This window comes from Theropithecus gelada, chromosome 6, assembly GCF_003255815.1.
Source record: "Theropithecus gelada isolate Dixy chromosome 6, Tgel_1.0, whole genome shotgun sequence".
NCBI lineage: Eukaryota > Metazoa > Chordata > Mammalia > Primates > Cercopithecidae > Theropithecus > Theropithecus gelada.
The window spans coordinates 124,235,174-124,258,681 of NC_037673.1; the positions used below are offsets into that span (position 1 = coordinate 124,235,174).

At 37.9% G+C, this 23,508-nt stretch overlaps 1 protein-coding gene across 1 annotated transcript in view; it reads left to right on the forward strand.

The window, feature by feature from the left end:
- Positions 1 to 23,508, forward strand: part of CCDC192 (coiled-coil domain containing 192) — a 243,202-nt gene that overhangs the window by 80,323 nt on the left and 139,371 nt on the right. The window contains exons 4-5 of the mRNA XM_025387503.1: positions 12,711 to 12,845; positions 13,778 to 13,834. Of these exons, the coding sequence (XP_025243288.1) occupies positions 12,711 to 12,845; positions 13,778 to 13,834 (192 nt within the window). The remainder of the gene's footprint in view (positions 1 to 12,710; positions 12,846 to 13,777; positions 13,835 to 23,508) is intronic.

Here is a 23,508-nt window from a genome sequence, read left to right on the forward strand (position 1 = left end):
TTTGTTTTGTTTTGTTTTGTTTTTGGGGTTTTTATGCCAGTATTGTGTTGTTTTGGTTACTATAACTCTGTAATGCAGTGTGAAATTAGCTTTCAGCTTTGCTCTTTTTGGTCAAGATTGCTTTGGTTGTTCAGGGATTTTATGGTTCTGTATGAACTTTAAGTTTTTTTTTATTTCTGTGAAGGATGTTACTGGTATTTTGATAGGGATTGCTTTGAATCTGTGGATCACTTTGGGTAGTAAAGACATTTTAACAATATTAATTCTTCCAATCCTTGAGTGTGGAATATCTTTCTATTTTCTTACATCCTCTTCAATTTTTTTTAACCAGGATTTTATAATGTTTCTTACAGAGATCTCTTATTTCTTTCATTAAATTTATTTATATGTTTTGTTTCCAACTATTGTATATGAGATTGCTTTCTCAATTTGTTATTCAGGTTGATTGCATTTAGCATATAGAAACACTACTGATTTTTGTATGTTGATTTTGTATCTGCAGCTTTACTGAATTTATTTATCTGTTCTAGGAGTTTTTTGTTTGTTTGTTTGTTTTGTTTTGTTTGAGACAGAGTCTCACTCTGTTGCCCAGGCTGGAGTGCAATGGCACAGTCTTGGCTCACTGCAACCTCGACCTCCCGGGTTCAAGCAATTCTCTTGCCTCAGCTTCCTGAGTAGCTGGGACTACAGGTGTGTGCCACCACGCCCAGCTAATTTTTGTATTTTTAGTAGAGACGAGGTTTCACCATGTTGGCCAGGATGGTCTCAATCTCTTGACCTTATGATCTATCTGCCTTGGCCTCCCAAAGTGCTGGGACTACAGGCATGTGCCACCATGCCTGGCCTCTAGGAGTTTTTGATGGAGTCTTTAGGTTTTTCTAAATATAACTTTATGTCTTTGGGAAAGAAGAATAATTTGACATATTCTCTCCAATTTCAGTGCCTTTTATTTCTTTTTATTGCCTAATTTCTCTGGCTAGGACTTCCAGTACTATGTTGAATAAAAGTGGTGTAAGCGAGCATTCTTGTCTTGTTCCAGATCTTAGCAGAAAGGCTTTCAATTTTTCCCTTCCCAGTATGATATTAGTTGTGGACTTGTCATGTATGACCTTTATCATGTTGAGGCTTGTTTCTTCTGTATTCAGTTTATGCAGACTTTATTTATTTATTTATTTTTGAGATGGAATCTCACTCTGTCACCCAGGTTGGAGTGCAGTGGCACGATCTTGGCTCACTGCAAGCTCCGCCTCCTGGGTTCACACCATTCTCCTGCCTCCACCTCCTAAGTAGCTGGGACTGCAGGTGACTACCACCATGCCCTGCTAATTTTTTGTATTTTTTTTAGTAGAGACGGGGTTTCACTATGTCAGCCAGGATGGTCTCAATCTCCTGACCTCGTGATCTTCCCGCCTTGGCCTCCCAAAGTGCTGTGATTACAGGAGTGAGCCACTGCACCCGGCGATGCAGGCTTTTTCTTAAATCATAAGAGGATGTTGAATTTTATTGCATGCTTTTTTAAGCATTATTGAAAGGATCTTATAATTTTTCTCCTTAATTCTGTTGATGTGACATATTAATTTGCATATGTCAAACCATCCTTGCATCCCTGGGATGAGTCCCACTTGATTATGATGAATGATCTTTTACATTTGATGTTAAATTTGGTTTACTAGTATTTTCTTGAGGATTTTTGCATCTATGCTTATCAGGAATATTGGCCTGTAGTTTTCTTTCTGTGTGTGTGTTTCTGTCTGGTTTGGTATCAGGTTAATGCTGGCCTCATAGAATAAGTTTGGAAGTATTCTTTCCTTTCTAACTTTTTTGAAGAATTTGTGTAGCATTGGTATTCTTCTTTAAATGTTTGGTGGAATTCATCAGTGACCTCAACAGGCTTTTCTTTGATTGGAGACTTTTTAATCCTGCTTTGATTTCATTACTCATTATTGGTCTGTTCAAATTTTCTATTTCTTCATTGTTCAATCTTGGTGGGTTTTTATGTTCAGGATTTTATCAGTTTCTTCAGTGTTTTCCAATGTTTTGATGAATAATTGTTCTTAGTAGTCCCTAATGATCCTTTGTATTTCTGTGGTATCATTTTTAATGCCTCCTTTTCTATTTCCAATTGTATTTATTTGAGTTTTCTCTCTTTTTTTCTTTAGTCTAGCAAAGGTTTGTCAGATTTGTTTATTTTTTCAAAAAAAATGCTTCATTTTATCTTTTGTACATTTTTAGTTTTAATTTTATTGAGTTTTGCTCAGATCTTTATTATTTCATTTCTTCTACTAATATTGAGTTTGTCCAGTTCTTGCTTTTCTAGTTCCTTGAGGTACATCATTAGGTTGTTTATTTGGAGTCTTTCTTTTTGTGTGTGTGTTAGATGTTTATTGTTTTAACTCTTTTTGCTGCATCCATTAGGTTCTGGTTTGTTGTATTGCCATTTTCATTTTTCTGTCCTGAAGAATGTTCCTTGTGCTGATGAAAAAAAATATACTGTGCATCAGTTGGATGTAATGTTTTGTAAATGTCTGTTAGGTCCATTTGCTCTAGAGCACGGTTAACTCCAAATTTTTCTTTCTTTCTTGATTTTCTGCCTGAATAATGTCTTCATTGCCAAAAGTGGAATGTTGCAGTTTCCTCCTATTATCATGTTGCAGTCTATTTCTTCCTTTAGATCTATTAATATTTGCTTGTATATTTGGATGCTCTGGTATTGGGTACAATTCGTTTCCTATTGTTATTTCCTCTTACTTAATTGACACCTTGATTTTTATATAATGACCTTCTTTGTCACTTTTTACAATTTTGACTTAAAGTCTACTTTAACTGATGTAAGTATAGCCATTCCTGCTCTTTTTTGGTTTATTTTTTATATTGCCCACTTCTTCACAAAGTGTTCTAGTTATTTTTTTAGGTTTGTCTTTTATCTTCTTATTAAAGATAGAAGTGGTTTGAATACAATAGTTGCAATATTAGTATAGTTAGTGTCATTTTCTTTCCATTTGAAGAGCTCTCTTTAACATTTCCTATAATGACAAATTTCCTTAGCTTTTGTTTGTCTTGGAAAGTCTTTGTAGTTCCCTCACGTCTGAAGGATAACTTTGCTGAGTACAGCATTCTTGCCGGGAATTTTTTTCTTTTGCACTCTGAATATATCACTCCACTCCCTCCTGACCTGTACTACTTTCAGGATCCCTCTTTGTAGTTGACCTTTGTGAGTTTAATTATAATATGTCTTAGGGTATTCTTATTTGGGTTGAATCTAATTGGTGACTTTTGACTTTACTCTACCTGGATATTTATATATTTATACAGGTTTGGAAAGTTTTCTGTTATTATTTTTTTGAATAAGCTTTCTACCCTTTTGTCTTTCTCAGTTATCTTTTTAACTCCAATAACTTGAATGTTTGCTCTTTTGATGTTGTGCCATAGATCCCGTTAACTTTGTTTATCCCTTTTCATTCCTTTTTATTTTTTTCCTCTCTAATTGTGTGTTTTCAACTAGTCTTTCTTTGAGCTCACTAATTCTCTCTTCTGTTTGTCCAGTTCTGCTCTCAATTCAATTTTTGTTTCCTTCATTGTATTTTTCAGCTGTAGGATTTCTGTTTTTTAAATTACTTTTATCTCTTCGTTAAGTGTCTTTGATAAATTTCTGAATTGATTCTCAGTGTTGTATTGAAGTTCATTGAGCTTTCTTAGAACAGCTATTTTGAATTATTTGTCTGAAAGATCACACATCTTCATCACTTCAGGGTTGCTCTCTGACACTTAACCATTGGATAAGCCATATTTCCCTGAATGTTCTTCATGCTTTTGTAGGTGCAATAAGGTCTGCATGTTGAGGGACTAGGTATTTGTTTTTGTCATCACAGTCTGGCTTTGTCTGTGCCAGTCCTCCTTTAGTGGGCCTTCCAGGGAATCCAAACTGACTGACTGTTGTGTTCCCTGAGCTGTGATCACTGCAGCCATCTTAGCACTAGAGAATGCTCTAAGCCTGGGCCTGCTGAAAGTCTCACAAGGGCTCTGAGGTTGATGTGGCTTTCTGGCCCAGATAGACCTGGGAAAAATCCAAGGAGGACTCTGGAACTGTGTAAAACTACTGGCCAGCACTTGAGTCTAGAAGACTGTTCCAGTGGCCCAGACAGGGATGTCTCCCAGCAGGTCTGTGCACAAATGGGATAGGTCCCTAACTGCAGCAGGAGAGTCTGGATTTCAGACTGAGCCCTTTCAGAACCTGCTGTTTGGGTCCCCAAAAAATCATATGTTAAAGTCTTAATCTTCAGTGGGATGGTATTTGGAGTGGGACTTTTGGAAAGTAATCAGGTTTACGTGAGGTCATGAGGGTGAAACACACATGATGAGATTCATACCCTTATAAGAAAAGGAGAAAACTAGAGGTCTCTATCTCTATTTTCCATTGAAGATACAATAAGAAGGCAACTATTTGTAATCCAGGAAGAGGGCCTTCAACAGAATCCAACTCTGCTGGCATTCTGAAATAAGACATCTAGCCTTGAGAGGTATGAAAAATAAGTTTCTTGGTTTAGCCACCCAATCTATACTATATTTTGTTATAGTAGCTTGAAATGACTAAGACATCTATCTTCAAGTTTGGTGATTGTTTTATCTGCCAGCTTATATCTTCTATTGAACCCCTCTAGTGAATTTTTTCTTTTAGCCATTGTGCTTTTCAACTCCACAATTTCTATTTTTCTTCTTCTCCCTTCTTCTTTTTCTTCTTCTTCTTCTTCTTCTTCTTCTTCTTCTTCTTCTTCTTCTTCTTCTTCTTCTTCTTCTTCTTCTTCTTCTTCCTCCTCCTCCTCCTCCTCCTCCTCTCCTCCTCCTCCTCTTCTTCTTCTTCTTCTTCTTCCTCCTCCTCCTCCTCCTCTCCTCCTCCTCCTCCTCCTCCTCCTCCTCATCTTTCTTCTTCTCCTTCTCATTTTCTGCTTCTGCCTCTTTTTTGAGATAGGGTCATGCTCTGTCACCGAGGCTGGAGTGCAACAGCACAATCTCAGCTTACTGCAACCTCTACTGGGCTCAAGCAATCCTCCCATCTCAGCCTCCTGGGTAGCTGAGATTACAGCTGCACACCGCCACATCCAGCTATTATTTTTTGTATATTTTATAGAGATGATGATATGGTTTGGTTGTGTCTCCACCCAAATTTCATCTTAAATTTTAGTTCCTATAATCCCCATGTATCCTTGGAGGCCCCCTGTGGTAGGTAATTGAATCATGGGAGTGGTTAATCCCACACTGCTGTTCTCATGATAGTGAGTGAGTTCTCACGAGATCTGATGGTTTTATAAGGGGCTTTTCCTCCTTTTCCTTGGCACTTCTTGCTGCTGCCATGTGAAGAAGGACATATTTGCTTCACCTTCCACAATAACTGTGTTTCCTGAGGCCTCCCAGTCATGTTGAACTGTGAGTCAATGAAACCTCTTTCCTGTATAAATTGCCCAGTCTCAGGTATGTCTTTATTAGCAGCATGAGGATGGACTAATACAGACAGAATTTCACTTTTTTGCCCAGGTTTGTCTCAAATTCCTGAGCTCAAGCAATCCACCCAACTTGGCCTCCCAAAGTGCTGGAATTACAGGCATAAGCCACCATTCCCAGCATTACTTGGTTCCTTCTTATAATCTCTGTCTCCTTATGTATATTCTCAATTTGCTCATACTTTGTTCTCCTGATTTTCCTTACTTCTTTGCCCATGGTTTCTTTCACCTCTTCGAACATATTTATTTGTCCAGTAAGTCTGGAATTTGCTCTCTAGGCTTCCTGAAGAATGGTTTCTGTCTGTGTCTTCTTTTTCTTATGAATCGGCCGTACTTTACCTTGTAAGATTTATAATATTTTGCTGAGAATTTAACATTTTATATATTATAATGTCATAATTCTAGAAATCAGATTCTTCTCCTACCCCAAGGTTTGGTGTTGCTGCCTGTTGAAGACTGCTGTCATCCATTTGTTCAATGACTTTTTCAACTAATGTTGCAAAGACTATATTCCTTATCATATATGGTCACTGAAGTTTCTATTCCAATATTTCTGCAGCCAGTGACCTGACAGGAATTTCCTTGTATTCCAGTATCTTTCTTCATCAAGCATTTCTCTGGAAGCTGAAAGAGTCCTGCTACACTCCAGAGTTCTGAAATAATTGATTCTGACAGTTCTTGCCAGTTCAGTAGTTATTTTTGTGAAAGGACCAATTCCTAGAACTTCTTATTTTGTCATCTGCTGTGATGTTCAAATCATTTTATTAAGTGTTACTTAAATATAATTCCAAAATATATCAGTACCCTTTCTTGACTGCAACAATATGGTACAATAGATATAGTTTATCTTCCTTTGACTTTTAATATATTGCAATAATTTTATGGTGTTCTTTTATTGGACATTGGAGTAAATATTGAAAGTTGAATTTTCTGAGTAGATTTGCAGAGCTTCAAATTTATATATGACAATTGTTACCTCGCTGTACACAATTTTTCAGATGAATGTTGTTCATTCTGTATAAATGATCTCCTCCTTCCAAACTTGTTAGGACCACGGGTGGAGGGAACAGAGTCCTGGTCTTCACAAGGTATCATATGTAGAATATTAGCTTCCCAACATCATGTAAATTATATATTTCAGCAAAGGTGGCTAATACAATATATAGAAATTGGTCATTTAAAGAATGGATGCATTTCTACTTTCTTTTTTGTAAGCAAATACATGAAACTAAATTAGGCTGAGCTTTCTTTTTCTATGCTCTTTCAAGAAAGGTAGTCTCCAAAAACAAGAAGTTTTTATTAACAAACAAACATTTAAAAAGCAATAAAAAGAAAGTTATGCCCAAGTTTCTCAGAGTTTAAAAAATTCAACTCTGATATCTTGCAGTTGTTAACTTGAATTTCCTTATTTATGTTGATACCTTGTTTCCTATCCCATAATTAAATGTGAGTTTAGGCAGAATGCCTAAGTGAATCCCAAATTGAGAATTATACTTTAAAAAGCTTTAAAACCCCTATCAAGACAATGAAGTAAATTTAAGATGGCAGCTAACATCTTGTGATTAAGCAGTAGAGCACAATCATTTTCACAGAGCTTAAATTTTTTAAAAAAAATCTCAGATGTGTAACTTATTTTAGTCTCATTTCTCCTTTTTCCTTCTGGATTATCAGGTGTGTTTGATAGGCCATTTGCAGTGGGGATGGGGTATATCAATTGTCCTATGTTGATAAACAATTTCACCATTATATAATAGAATCCAATAGTAAATTATTAGTTCTTGCTACAACTTGTCTGTGTAAGGAGGAAAAAATAACATCCCTTTATCTTGCTTTTGTGAAGTGATGTTACATATGAGAATTAAGACTCACAGTTTAAAAGTTAATAAATGGAATAATCTTAGCAAAGATTGCTCCTGGCCAATTTGACTGTATCTTATTATACATTTTGACAGAATTCCTCATCCATCCTTCTGGGGAATTTGCAACCTAATCTGAACATATATGACTGGATAACTATCCTACTAAGATACAACAAGGTAGCATAGTAAAGTCCTATTATTCAAAAGAATAAAACTGCACCCCTTTCTTTCACAGTACACAAAAACTAACTCAAGATGGATTAAAGATTTAAATGTTCAACCTCAAACTATAAGAATCCTAGGAGAAAGCCTAGGAAGTACCATTCTGGACATTGGCCTTGGGAAAGAATTTATGACTAAGCTCTCAAAAACAACTGCAACAACAACAGAAATTGAAAAGTGGGTCCTAATTAAGCTAAAGAGCTTCTGTACCACAAAGGAAACTATTAACAATGTAAACAGATGACCTACAGGGTAGGAGAATAAATCTTCAAACTATGCATTTAACGTAGGTCTAATATTCAGAATCTACAAGAAACTCAAACATTTCAATAAGTGAAAAATTAAAAACATTAAAAAGTGGGCAAAGGACATGAACAGACACTTCTCAAAAGAAGATATGCAGCAGCCAACAAACGTATGAAAAAGCGCCCCACATCACTAATCATCAGAGAAACACAAATCAAAACCACAATGTGGTACCATCTCGCACAAGTCAGAGTGGCCATTATTAAAAAGACAACAACAAGTGGTGGCGAAGCTGCTGAGAAAAGGGAACACTTGTACACTGTTGGTAGGAATGTAAATTAGTTCAGCCACTAATTTAGAAAGCAGTTTGAAGATTTTTTCAAAGAATTAAAATAAAACTATCATTTAACCCACCAATCTCATTACTGGGTGTATACTCAAAGGAAAATAAATTGTTCTACCAAAAAGACATATGAACTTCATCGTAGCACTATTCACAATAGCAAGACATCGAATCAACCTAGGTGCCCATCAACAGTGGATTGAATAAAGAAAATGTTGTGCAAATACACCTGGAATACTACACAGCCATAAAAAGAATGAAATCATCATCACGGATGCAGCTGGAGGCCATTACCCTAAGCAAATTAATACAGGAAGAGAAAAACAAACACTGCATGTTCTCACTTATAAGTGGGAGCTCAGCACTGGGTACACATGGACACAAAGATGGGACCAAAAGACACTGGGGACTACTAGAGGTGGGAGGGGAGGAAGAGGACCAAGGGCTGAAAAACTACCTGTTGGGTACTATGCTCACTACCTGGATGATGGAACCATTCATATCCCAAACCTCAGCATCATGCAATACACCCATGTAACAAATATGTACATACACTTTCTGAATCTAAAAAAAAAAGTTGAAATTATTTTTAAAATCCTATTATAGGCACCAAGGTTATAGAGTCAGTGAGTTGTGGAATTAAGACTAAAGCATAGGTATCCTGATTCTAAGTCAACATTTCTTAGAATTAAGCTGAACCTGAGCTAAATATATCTGAGTTAAAGAGATATTCAGTAAGAAACTTATTACAAAAGGAGAGGAAATAAGGGGTTAGTGTCTGTATAAAAGGAAGCAAGATGGTGGGTTAGAGAGAATTCTAAGATATTAGAAAAAAATTCCTGTAAGTATACAAGTTAAGATCCTGAGAAATCTTGCTGAAGTCCATATGGTAAGGAAAAAAACATCACAGGCCTCATTGTGACAGGCAGTCTGAGTTAGGATTTGGATATGATATAAAACCAGGAATGGAGGCAGACAAATGAGGGCCAAAATCTAACCTCTTCTTATTAGCTTTGGAATCTTACACAAGTTAATTCACCACTAAAGCGTTCAGTTTCTCAATCTTTTTGATGATGATAACAAAAATATAAAGAAAATTGCTGATAGGGTTTTGAGCAATGACGTAAGGTAACATTTATATATGTAGCACCCAGCAGAATGCCTAGTATACTATATCTACCAAACATATGTTAGTTTCTGCTGTTTTTCATAAACTTTCCTTACTCGTGGTCAAGAACATGGAATCTTGATACCAAACAGCATATCCATAGAATACTTTTGGCAACAGGTAATAGAAAACTCAACTCCTTAAACAATAAAGGAATTTATTGACTCACTAAGTACAAGTTGCAGGGTAGGGTGTGCTTCAAGATTGGTTAATAAAGCACTTCAATAATGTCATCAAGAACTTAAGATTTTTCTGTTGTTTACTCTTCCTTTCTGAGTATGCCTGGTTTCCTGATGTCTGTAGGATGGCTGTAGTAGCATTCGCATCTGGTCGGTGACAGAGGGTGATTCTCCAAATCACTCTCCAATTCTGTGCAGTGTGAGTAACCCAAATTAGGTCACATCTCCTTATACGATAACTGTTGCTACAGGAAAGCCAGGCTATGATTAGTTTATGCTTTGATTCCTGAACCAATCAACAGCAAAGAGGATAGAATTGTCATGATAACCAGGGCCTATTTTGGAGCTGGGGTCAAATTTGAGTGTAGGGAGTCAAATCTGATGTCCACTACTAAAAAGTTGAATTCCAGAATTTACTTGCTATATCCTTTGATAAGTCATATAATTTTGTTGAAACTCAACTTCTTTATCTGCAAAATGGGAGCTATAATAGAATGAACCTTTAGGATGTTTTGAAGATAAATCGAGATACTAAAATAAATTTGAAAACAAAAGGCTCTGCAGACAGTCTGACATGTAGTAAGTACCCAAGAAATGTTAACTACTACTAATATTATTTATTCACCTATATAGTTTTGCATTATATAATAGCTATTTTTAAATGATCTGACTTTCTGGCTAAAGTATGAGTTTTTTAAGGATATGAACAACATTGTTTTCATTTTTTTAATCTACAAATTCTTACATATAATAAATGTCCAACTTATTTCTTTAACAAATGAGTGAATAAATGATGTCTTTTGAGTGAACAAATAGAGGCTTTCAAACAATAGAAGGTAGATTTAAAAGAAAGACAATAAAATGGTAACGATGGATCACGTAACAAACAGAATATGGGAATAAAATGGACCCGACTGAGAGAGACTATACATGAGAAAAAAATAATTCCAGACGTAGAGAGGAGATTTCTCTGAACATTAGAGTGGTTGTAGGAAATGAACAAATCAAATATGGCTTGAGTTCAGGGTATGCAGCTCATAAAGATTATGATGTCTTCAGATATTTTGTTTTTGTTTTACAATTTGATAAATAGGCTGGGCACAGTGGCTTACACCTGTAACCCTAGTACTTTGGGAGGCCGAGGCGGGCAGATCACTTGAGCTCAGGAGGTCGAGACCAGCCTGGGCAACATGGTGAAAACCCATCTCAAAAATACAAAGCATTAGCCAGGCATGGTGGTGTGAGCCTGTAGTCCCACCTACTCAGGAGGATGAGGTGGGAGGACCCCTGAGCCCAAGCGGCGAAGGTTGCAGTGAGCAGAGATCGCGCCATTGCATTTCAACTTAGGTGACAAGGTGAGACTCTCTCTCTCTCTCTCACACACACACACACACACACACACACAAAATTGATAAATATTTAGATAAAACCCAGAAAAACACCTACTGTGATCTAGAAGAGGCAGAAAAATAATTATAATAAGAGCTGCTAGATGCTTGATATGTTCCAGGTATTGTTCTAAATGTTTCTGTTGTTTAAACTCATGTAATCCTTAAAAGCAACCCATGAGATAAGTAGTATTCTTTTCATCCCCATCGCTATTTACAGATTAAAAAACTCAAGCCCAGGTAGGTTGAGTAACTTGCTGAGATCACACAGATAGCAAACAGCAAAATTGAGTTGTTTTTTTTTTTCTTTTAAAGACGGAGTCTCACTCTGTTCCCCAGGCTGGAGTGCAATGGTGTGATGTTGGCTCACTGCAACCTCTGCCTCCTGGATTCAAGCGATTCTCCTGCCTCGGCCTCCCTAGTAGCTGGGACTACAGGCACCTGTCACCATGCCTGGCTAATTTTTGTACAAAACTGAGATTTTTTTTTTTACCCAAAGAATAAAGACACAAGACTCCTTGGCTTTAACCATCACACTATACTGTGTCTCTAATAAAATAGAAGGGTAGGCAGGGAAGCCAGACTGCAATCCCAAACCACCATGGACTCAGGAGTTAAACACGTGTTAGTGATCATGAGGAGCACCTCTGGTCTCCAAGGCCACCACGAGCCAAAAGGCATGGCCAGCAGTTTGTAACATGTGTGTTCCCTCTAACCCTTATTTTGCAGTTTCTCAATCTGCGGCACATAACACAATGGCTGTGGAGGAGGCAACTGAACAAACATTTGTCCGGTGAATGAGTATGTGGCTGGATAGTTTGGTGCCGGTGTGTATGATGTGCTCACAGTATATATGATACGCCAGTATGTATGATGGGCCAGTATAGAGAACATGCTTATTTCCTTGGCAGACTGAATTCTTCATGCTTCCACATTTGATACATTGTCTTTAAAAATCTAAGGACAATTAAGTTTTTTCAAGATGAGACAACTTGCCTTGCAACAACATTCAGAGTAATGCAAAAGAAATGTAGAGATAATCCATGCTTCAGAGAGTACCCTGGGAGTTGAGCTGCAGTGAATACAGACTTGTGTGTCCCTTTCCAGGGAGTCTTTCAGGATTGTTGCTGAACTGTAGAGAAAAAGCACAATAGCTGTCAGAATGAAAGGAGAAGCTAGTACAGGCACTCTCCAAGGGAATTAGAGACTAAGGACTATCAAACTACCACTTTCCTCAAGAGGAATCTACAAACAGTCAAACAAAGACAAAGTCATTGCTAGGAATGTTTTGGTTGTGGCTTAGCATAGATCTGCCTTTGATCAGACTTTAACTTGAAATTCCTGCATATACCCCAGTTCCATGCACCCTGCCGCTTCTGTGGCGAACATTCAGGAGAGTCAGAACTCCCACTCTTTCTAGATAGCTGTAGCCGCCTAAGAGTTAAGTTTCAAGGACCATATATAAATCACAATACAAGTTTCAAATTCAGCTGTACAAATAAAGTGCAATCTTGAAACCCAGTGAAGATGAGTGTTGAGATGTTTGCACTAGACATTTCACTATTTCTAGTATTTCTATATTCTCCGTTGTAACTCGGTGATTTCATCTCTTGTTCAGAAAGATCTTAGTTATAAACAATAAATAAAATCAATTTTTTCCTTCTTTCTCTATGCTAATTTATCATTTATGAGGAATGCTCCAGAAGCTGTTTTCATATTTAATAGATACTGGTGGAAAATAAATTATTTCTAAGTTGAACTTTTAAAACATCACTGTACTTACATACTCTTATAAAGAAAATATCTTTAGCTTTCAGTCTCTGAAGGAACAAAGTCAAAACTGCTTGAACAAGTATCCCGGCTGGAGGAAAAACTGGAGGCTGTTGTGGACCACAAGGAAGCCAGTGGGGAACCATATGAAAAAATGGTTCTTGTGAAAAACCAGGTATGTTGTAGAACAACGTCATCTTTATTTTAATAGTTACCTAATTTTATATGAACTGATAATCCTGGAAAACCATTTCAGTCTGGATTAAAAGTTCATATTTTTAAGTTCACAATGGTAAATAACAATATTTGTATTTGCTAAAAGTAATTTTATTCCCTGATGAATATTGACATAAAATTTATTTTGCTAGTAGTAGTTTTAAAGTTTGTTTGATATGTATCCTTTTGAATAATATTAGCTGAATATTCTATTTATTTTATAAATGGTATTGACTGCACAAATGTCTCTCAGTTGTCAACGCTGGAGTGTTTCTTTCTGTGCAGGAAAACAAGAGGATCATAACATTTGGCATATGTTTCTTAATCAATTACTGTATGAAAAATGATTAATCTCTGAATATCTGAGTGTTAAAATATATATCATTATATAAATTTAGCTCTTGTTAAGTCCAAAGGGTTTGCATCTGCTCTTGGAATATATGAATATGCTCTCATGTGAAGGCATATATATATATATATATATATGTGCAATATATATGATATACGTATCTCATATATATGATATACGTATCATATATATATGATATACGTATCATATATATATGATATACGTATATCATATATATGATATACATATATATGATATAGGGGCATTTGCATTAACCGTAGCATGTCAAGCTAACATTATCTTACTCAGGCATATCCTAGTTCTTAATATATTTGTGTGTTTTTATTTTGGGCTCTTTCATAAAATGGAAGAGAAATAGGAATGGTGGGATGATTTCTCTAATGACGATTTTCAAAACCTGTAGCTGAAATAATGCTGCCATTCACAAGATTTGAAAACTGATACACATTTATGTCTGCAATAGGTTGAGTATGTAAAAGAAAGTGTTACACACTTAGTTTCTAAACTTGTCTCCTTTTCAGTGCATCCAGAAATTGCAAGCTGAAGTAAAAGCTTCCCAGGAGCAACTTACAGCCCAGGTAAGTGTTTGCCTCCTTTTTTCATCGCTTTATTTACGTCATTGTTAGCTTGGAAATGAACAGAAACTGGAAAGAAGTTATAAATGAGTTTTGCCTGGTGCAAACCAAATCACAAGGCTAAAAATGAGTAGTTCTACTGAGTCTACACAGCTTCTTTTCATACCTAAAATTCTGATTTTTGTGGATGACAAAAATTCCAAACTGAGCTCTTATATATAATCAAATGGCCTAATCAGGTGCTATCATGAGAAGAGAACTGCAGGGCAGAAAGATGAAGAAGCCAGCCTAGTTGGGTGAGTAGGTAGAAGTGGAGAGATGTGGTAATTATTGACCCATCAGATAAAGGTCTAGAGAAGTGCTTCTTAAACTTTACTGTATGTAAGAATCACCTGATAGCTTCTTAAAACAAATTACCCAAATTCTGTTTCCTGCACACCTAGGGTGGGGCCTGGGAATTTGCACTTTTGGATGATTCTAGATTCAGACAATGCTGATGCTGCCAGTCTTCAGGACACACATTAAGTAACGTTGTTTTTTATACATACATATATGTATTACATATATTTAATATATATTATAATATATATTTTGTTTACGTATAAATATATATATTCACTCTGCCCCAGCCTTGTGATTTTAGGCAAGTGACTATATAAACCAATCAGAGTGCATAGTTGCCCATTTTCTCCTGCAAGTACTCGCCTGAGACAGACTCCATGAATTTCTACGGCAAATTTCATTTACACACCAGCTTATGTTTGCTCAGAGAACAACATGTGAGCATCTCCTGTCACCATGCCCTGTGTGTCTGTGACCATAAATCTGTCACCCTGCCACTATTCCTTCCCAAGGATCTGAACAATAAATGCCTTAGACATCTCCTCAAAGACTTGATTGCCATCCTTTTGGACATCTTTTTCATCCACATCTTGGTGGCTATGGAATGATTTCTTGATTAAAGACGCTGACCAATCACGTTAATGACCAATCTTAACTACAACACGCTCCTCAGACAGACCGGAGACCTATGAGGTTGCCCTCCAAAAGACTGCAAGATAATACATTCTGGTGACAATTCCTTTGGGGTTTGGAATGAACTGACTTGGGTAAAATATTGGTAATTGTCCCCATTTTTGGGCTGGAGAAGAGAAAAGCTAATCTGCTGTGGCAGTTAGCAGAGCTTTTAACTCTAAATTCAGAATCTTTTTTGGGCTTGTATGCTCAATTGTCCAATATTGAAAATGACTAAGGCTTGCATTTGTAGCACCGTGACATATTTAGACAGAAATATGTCTCATTAACCAGTATTTTGTTGCAGATGCCTTTCCCCTGGTCTCCCCCTGAGGGTGCCAGATAATGACTATTGTCAGAGGATGTTCCGTCATGACAATTTGATACCCACAGTCATTCACATGGAAGGGGCTTTTAGCTCAGGATTTTATATGGAGGGCAAATGTATTCACTAAGGCTCAGATATTAGCTTCCAGCATCTCTTTGTGAAAAACAGATGAAAAAATCATAGCTCCTGGTGCCTTAGGGAAATTCCTATGGTGTCTCCTTTCATTGCCTAGTTACTATGGTTGCTATTCCCATACCATGCTGTTAACTGCTTGAGGCTTGTCTGAACTAGGATTGCTTCCCTGTATTAGGGCATTGATACCAATGACTGAGAGTTCTCATATGTAATTGTCCAACATTCAGGTTTCAATATAGCAGTGTATTCATCAAGGTTTTGCTTCAATATGTCAAGAAAAACTTAAATGAAAACAGTATTAACAATAGTATTTATTGAAAGTGGATTATGTATTTTCTATGTGGAAGATATTTCACCTATCTATTTTAAATCTCAACACAAGCCAACAAGGTAATCATTAATTTTCAGAAAGAAAATGGAATCTTAAAAAGATATAGATCACTCGTCACACTCTGAAACCCATGATTTTGCTATTACAACTTGCTGTCTCTCCAAATTATATTCTCTATGTGCCATTTGAGGTATCAAATGGTGTTTATCAAGGCTCTATCTCCAACCTCCTTTTCTCTTTCTGTTCACTTTTGGTGATTCAGCAGTTCATAATGCTTCAACTCTCACTCCCATGCAAACAAACTGCCTTCTCCCACAGCAAGTTCCTTCTATCTTAAGCCTCCCCTGATTAGAGATCCGTAGTGTTTTAATGAGCATTTCTCAGAACATTGTCCCTGAAAAAAACATTCCATAGGATACTAAGAGGTATTCTGAAAAAAAAAATAATAAACAACAAAAGTTAGGAAAGGGTGTTGGAAGCAAAGTTAAATGGGTTTATTTCCTGCAAGAGTTATCCATGTACAAACAATCTCCAAGAACAGGCTGTTGTCGGTCATTTTTCCAGAAGAGTTTGATTATGAATGGTGATTTGTAACATCCAGGTTTAGAGATGGCTGGTATATGGCATCAGATTGAAGTACTCTAGTTCTTAAATACGACCTGAATGTCTTGCTGACACCTCAGACTAAGCATATACAAAGCCAAGTTTATCATCTTCTGTTATTATCTCTTAAATATGTTTCTCTATTCATATCCCTCAGCCATGGTGGATGATATCACACTACTGTTATTTTTTTCTAGATTCAAACTACAAAGCAGTTTTAAAATCCTACCTCTCTCTGCCTCTGTCCTACTTTGGTTAGTTGTCAGGCCCTGAGTATGTCTGTACAAGTTATCTCACTTTCATGTCTTCTATTCCATTATACTGCCACTTCTCTAGCTCTTTCTGATCGTCTTATATTTTAATTATTGTAACTGTCCCCAAATTGTTAACATTTGTGAGTGAATTCAGAGCCTCCCACAACCTCACTCCCCGTTGCAAAGTAGTCCACTTGCTCTGATGCCATCAAGCCCTATTGGCAGAGAAGAGAGAGGATAAAAATCTGTGTGTAGAGATTTGGAGTGGGTGCAGAAAACTAAACAGAGCAAAAGTATATCACTCACAGGGTGAATGTGATCTGCTGGAGGGGCAGAGAAGAGAAAGGGGATTAAAAAACCAGGGTGGTAGGAATGGAACACTGAAGATGGGGTGAGGGTTCTTCTGGAATAAGAGATGAGAGTTCTGAGGATGCTGAAGATTAGGAAATAATTTGAAGTATTAATAAGAGTTGCCTGGCAAAATATATACTCGAACCCCTTTAAGTGAGAGTCCCATGAAAAATCTGAAATTTCTGTTTGAGGTGTGCCTCCTTAATGTAACACCTGTGGGACTTGACCTCTATAATAGTCTCCTGGTTTCTGTGCCTCCATCCTGAGTGAAGTTTCCAAAGCGTAGTCCCTGCCTCTCATCTTCTCTTCTCCCTCACTCCCCTCTCTCTGCCTTACACTGAGCCTACTAGTAGAATGGAGCTGCTGTCTTTCTTTACACATCCAGTATTATTTGATGTTCTGTGATTTTTCTCACAGTATACTCTTAAACTGGAATATCCTTCTCTCTTCTCTTCATTCAAATAACTCTTTTCTGTCCTTGCAAGACTCAAGTTAGGTACCAACTTCTCCCTTAGTCCCCAGATTACTTTCTGTGGGTCCTCACAGCCTCCTTTAGATACATCTATTTCAGCTGTTAAAATAAACATTTTAGGCAAATTAAATTTAACAGAGTTCATTTGAGCAAAGAATGATGCCTGAATTGGGTAGAAATCAGAACCAGAAGAGGTTGAGAGAGCTCCATCCAGCAGCATGAGTAGCAAGCTTTTATAGGCGAAACACAGAAGCAAAGTAAAGACATTATCTGTTGGCTACCTAAGTTAGGTATTTGACTTATTTGGGTGTGGTTGGATCAGTTGGGTGCCTGTGATTGGCTGAAGCTCAGCTGTTTGTGATTGGCTGAAACCCAACTATCTGTTACAAAAAATATACTCCTAAGTTAGGTTTCAGTTTGTTAAGTAGGAACTCAAAATAGGGAGAGAACCTCAGGCCAGTGGCCTCCCGCTTGTTTAACAGAGCTCAACATACTATACTTTGTTGACATTATCTGTTTATATATCCGTTCCCCCACTAGACTCCAGGGACATTGAAGGCAACACTAAGAATGTGTCTCTGAATGCACTACACTAAGTACAGGGCTGGGTGCATTGTAGCTACTCAATACATTTTGCTGAACTGCATTGAATTTTACTCTGATCATGTCATTTCCTTCGTTCCAAAGCCTTGAGTGAGACAATGCTTCTCCATTATCCCAGAATAAAGTCTAATTTCCTGACCATGGTGTTTATCATGCTGACAGTGGGGACCTGACCTCCTTTCCTGCCTCATCTCCATCTCCAACTGCGACCCCCAAGTGCACCCGGCATCCCTGCCCTAGCAGCTTTGCTTGTAGTTCCTTGCTACGCTGAATACCTGTTCCTGCCATTGATTTTGCCAGACTTTCTCCATTCTTTATCAAGACTTTTTTTCCAGGAAGTTCTCCCTGACTATCAATCCAGAAGTAATCTCTCCTTCTTTGGTGCATTCACAGCACCTCTCTGAGCCTCTTTACAGTCATTTTTCACACTATGCCCCACAAGAGAATAATCTGATGTGGTCTCTTTTTCAAGACTGCAGGTTCCTGAGGAAATACGTCTGTTTATCTTTATGACTCCCACAGTGTCTGGCTCAATGTCTTGTACAGATTTTATTGAAACGAATTGTTAAAATGGCTAAAAAAAAAATAAAATTATTTTGGCATCTGTGGGAGCATCCTTTATATATCAGGGAAAATCACTTTATGAAAAAGGATTGTATTCCGTGAAGATGTCAATATTACATCAGACATTAATTTAATGAGGCTGACACTTTCAAGATATAACATGCAAGTGACAAAAGGTAAGGATCTCTTAGAGGGGAAACAGAAGGGAAAAAATAGCAGAGAAAGAAAACACAGTTTCTGGAAATTTCTATTTCGCGTGAAATAAAAAGAGTTTCTAAAGGAAACATGGTCTTAACATGAAAATTAACAACGTAATATCTAGGCTTGCTTTTACTCAGAGTTCACTGCTCTAGAACTCAATAGTTGAATAATATTATTGTTTAATTAAATTGATAGCTATGAAATGGAGAGGAAATGAAAGCCTTAACATTTCAGAGTTATCATTTGCTAATACTTTGAAGATTAAAATCTCATCCCATTAAATTTACAGTGCCTAGTCACAACTTATACTTCTAAAGAAATTCTTAAGGGTTGCCCCTCCCAGTGCACATGTGGGCACCCAGCCTGAGCCACCACCGGGCTAAGCTGCCTTGGGCATCTTTATCACTCCCTCCGGTGATTACTTATCCGCTTAACAACCTACATGGGATAAAACAAATATTTGAAGTGAATGTTTATATTTACTTAAAGATATCTGTTCATCTTAGGGCAATTTGAGTTAGGAATAGGGATCTTAATTAAAAAATTCCTTTTAAAATTAATACCTTCCAAATTATGGAATCCATATGTCGCCTATGTTTAGTATTGGCAGGTATAAGTATGCTCAGCCCCATCTCTTCACTTCTTCATTGATGACCTGAATATCTGCAGTACTCCAGATGTCTGCCTCCCCTCTTTACCTCCATTTCAATGGCCATCCCATGTCTCAGTTTCCAGCTACCCACAAGACCTGACAAGGGCCAAAAGCTCTATAATATTCAATGGGCTTATTGCAAAATGGAAATCTGGGTAATTGGGTGGTAGGCACCCAAGTGTGATGTTATTCTCTATACCGTCCTGTATGTTTGATACATTTCATAATAAACTAAATAGTTAAAAACATCCAGATGAAGGAATCCTTCAAATGAATCATACAGCATGCTTGAAAGTGTAGGACAGATGAGTGAATTTTGGAAACCAGAAGATCCTGAACCACAGTCCCAAGGATCCACTGAGGCCTGAAAGCTCAGGGTGAAGAACTCAGGGCATGGGAGGCACCCAGGACAGGGGTCTCCCAAAATGCTGGTTTAACTTCCTTTCCTCCTCTAAAGAAGCCATAAACTGCCATTTTACTTTCTAAATTAAGAATCTACAAGAGTGGACTGCTCCCTCCTAGAATTCCAGGCCCTCTGCTAATTGACTTGTTCCTACCATAACAGAGGACATGGCCTGTTTCCTTGGGTTTGGTTCTGTTTTGTTTTGCTGCCTAAGCAGCCACTGACACACCTTTGGCAATAATACCCAGATATTCTTTACAATTGCATCTCTCCCTTTATGTGCAATCTTCCAGGGCCAGTCATTCAAAGAACTCCGTCAGCTACTAGCTGAGGAGTAGACATGTGCCAACTGGACTCTTTCTCCAGGGACTCAGCACATTAAATTCAGGTGAGGAAAGAGAGATAAAACAGATGGAGCTGGTACATTCTACCAGGGATGCCCAGGCATCATGGTGAAGTAGCTTATGCTGCTTGAACCAGAACTGTCCTAGATCCTCTCCATTTCTGAATTTGTTTCCTATTGATTTTAGGAGCTACCCACAAACCCTCCAGTAAATTCTCTTTTTCTGTAAGCTAGCCAGAATCAAAGTCAGTTGTTTATAACTGAGAACCCATCATTCTTCTTTTATCCCAGTGGTTCTCAAAATGTGGCTCCTGGACCAGAAACATTAGCATCACCAGGAACTTTGAAATGCAGATTTTGAGGACTAACCCCATTCTGCTAAAATCAGAAACTCTGGGAAAAGGATGCAGAGTTTTTAAAGTCCTGTAGGTGATTGTGATGGTGGCAAGATCTGAGTTGCACTGCACTGTCCAGTGAAGCCCCTAGCACTTCCAGCATAGACCCCTACTTGCTGACCAGGACATCGTCCCCGACCAGCATCTCACAGATGAAGCTGGCCTCACGGGCCTCATGCTCTTTGTGCTGAGATACTTCTCCAGCCTGGTTCCTAGTGCAGTGCCGGGGATTGAGACTTGGAGACATGCTGCAGCACACAATACGTGTCTGTTCAACTGATGAGTCAAATGAGAATGATCTTCCTGCCCTCCCTTTCCCAACCCCACACTTCTATGTGCTCTAGAAGCATCACTTCATTCCTGAGGCTTGTCATGACTAATTCTACTGTACAGTGACAGCAGTTAATCACACCTTAGAGTCACATAACAATATACAGCTTCCTAAATGCTCCCACCCACATCGTGTCATTCATATTTCACAATAATCCTATGTAGTAGATATCACTCCCCTTCCTCGATCAGAAGAAGAAAGTGAGAGTCAAAGACACAAAGAGCCCCGTTCACAGTAAATAGCTGGTATGTAGCACAGCAGACGTGCATGTAGATATTCTGACTGTAAAGCTCCTGTTTTTAAAGCTGAATTTCACTTCCAAGTCAGGATTTTTGCTGCATATATATGCCAATGCACTTTAGTGTTTAACTTTAGTGTTAAAAGATCATGTGGGACTCAGACCACATGGCAGAGTTAATCAGTGGTTATAATAGAATTCTACCTGTGCCAATGAGGAATGGGGAAATTCCTTTCCTGTGGGCCATTCTCTTAGGGCCACATGTACATTAGTCTAAATGGAAAATTCCTCAGTGATTATTTATGAACAGAACCAGGTGGTACTGAATGATTGCACTGAGATCAATCTGGGGAATATTTTTGTTGCATGTGTTCATTACATTAAAATGAGCCCCTCTCTGTATCCCACCTTCCTTGGTTAGGTTATCTGCACTGGATGAGCATTTAGCCCTTCATTTTAACCCTTTATGTGCTTACCCCATGGCCCATCTTTCCCATGCTGAATCTGGAAAGGTTGAATATCATAGAAGAATAGCAGAAGCTTTCAAATTCCATTAGTGGGTGTTGCTGCCAAGCTTCTCTGTGCGCTCAGAAGAGGAAGGGTTCTGAGCTCTCTTCACATCAGCAGGTTGATCCTAACCTAGATAGAATCAGCACTCTCTGAACTATGATCCACTGACAGATCCTGCCCAGTTAGACATAGTTAAGAAGCTAATCTCTAACACATTGAGGCAATATTCAAAGTGACACTTTGGAGCCCCACCAGGATATTATCTTTTCCTTTCCCCATAAAATAGCCAATGCACAACAAATTGCTCTAGAAGCCGCTAATTAGTCATTGGGTTTACTAGTGAGGACGCACGGAGGGGCAGGGACCTAAAGTTTGAGTTGGGTTCATTATATCACACAAGGGCCCTGGCTGGCACCCAGGAGGCTTATTTTCCCCTTTCTGATCAGATCTAAGTCCTGTTTCCTCATTTTCTATAGATGATGAATAAGTTGAAGCTTAACAACCACCTGTACCAATTCCTGCACCGCACGCCCCCCGCCGCCCCCGGCCACCCACCCAGCTACCCTCACATGTGTCTAGTGTTTGCTTAGCTATTTTATTAGACACAAGGGGTAGACCGTTTTTCAAAAATAAATACCTATTAGCTAACCATGCATTTCTTCAAACATGTATTTCAGTTTCTTACTTAATAAGTTTAGACTTCTCACGTCAATATTCTATCAAAGGAATATACAGATTTTAGAGGTTCTCATATTCAAATACAGATCATCATTACAATCCCTATTTACTTGTTGAAAAATCAGATGGGAATAACGTAAGACAGTCTCAGCTTTTCCCTGCTCTAATTCTGAGCCACATTTATCTATATAAACCTCCAGCCATCGAGGTTCACTCAGAACTCACCCTTTACTATTACTGTAAGAATCTAATAGAAATCATATTTGGATTGTTCTTAAAAATTTAAATTATTCTAAGAAGACTGAGAGGCATACCTCTCCATTACAGAGAGCAGAAAGATGAGCTATTTATGTGAATCATGAGGGATTTTTAAAAGGCCTCTGGTCCTGCTGCCTAATCCCTGCCAAAGAGGAAAACAGCACTGGGAAGTGAAACACTGGGCTAGACCTCAGCCCTGCTACCAGTTGTGGACCTGGCAAAGGTTACTCTATTTCTATTCCTCCTGTCAGTAGAAAGAAGCTGACATTACTTAGCCCCATAGGGTTTTCTGGAGGTTGTAAAGTGAGATAATTCACATGAAGTGGTTAGCAGAGTGCCCAGAACATAGTAAGTGTTCAATAAATCTATTAACAGGTTATTCTAAAATCGAGTTATCCCTTACAGTAACTGTCCCCCAGTTTATAAGATTATAGTTCATAATTCTATAAAATAAGGCACCTCATGTTAGCTGCCTATTTGTTTTATAGACAACTAGGAAGTTAATTAATCAAAGACAAAAGTGCTTTCTGAAAAGAATCCTGCCACATCCTGTCAGGTCAGTACTTTCTCAGCACATTCCTTTCCATGGTCAATGTCTTCTTAAACCTTTCCCAAAGCTATCTGCTTGTCATTTGTCTGTTTCTTTCTCTATCCCCCGTTAGATCATAAGCTTCTTGGGGGTAGAGTCTGGGTCTAGTTCACTATGCCTTCTGAGTAGTAGATTGTCAATTAGTATTTGTTCAGTCAATCAGTTGTTCGATCAATCCTTCAGTCAATCAATGGATGAGTGGATGAATAAATATGAGTCGTCCTTCAATTCAAGAAATATCAAGAAAATCATTTCCAAAAGATTTCTGTTCTACCCCTCACCCAGCTGGCCATTTCTACCAGAGAGCTCTGTGCTTCACTCCACTCCTGGGATGATCAGGAGTCAATATTTGAGCTCAATGCTTAGCTTTAAAAAGCTTAGGTGAAAAGATGCAGGACTATTTAAAATATAGTCCTTTTTTTTT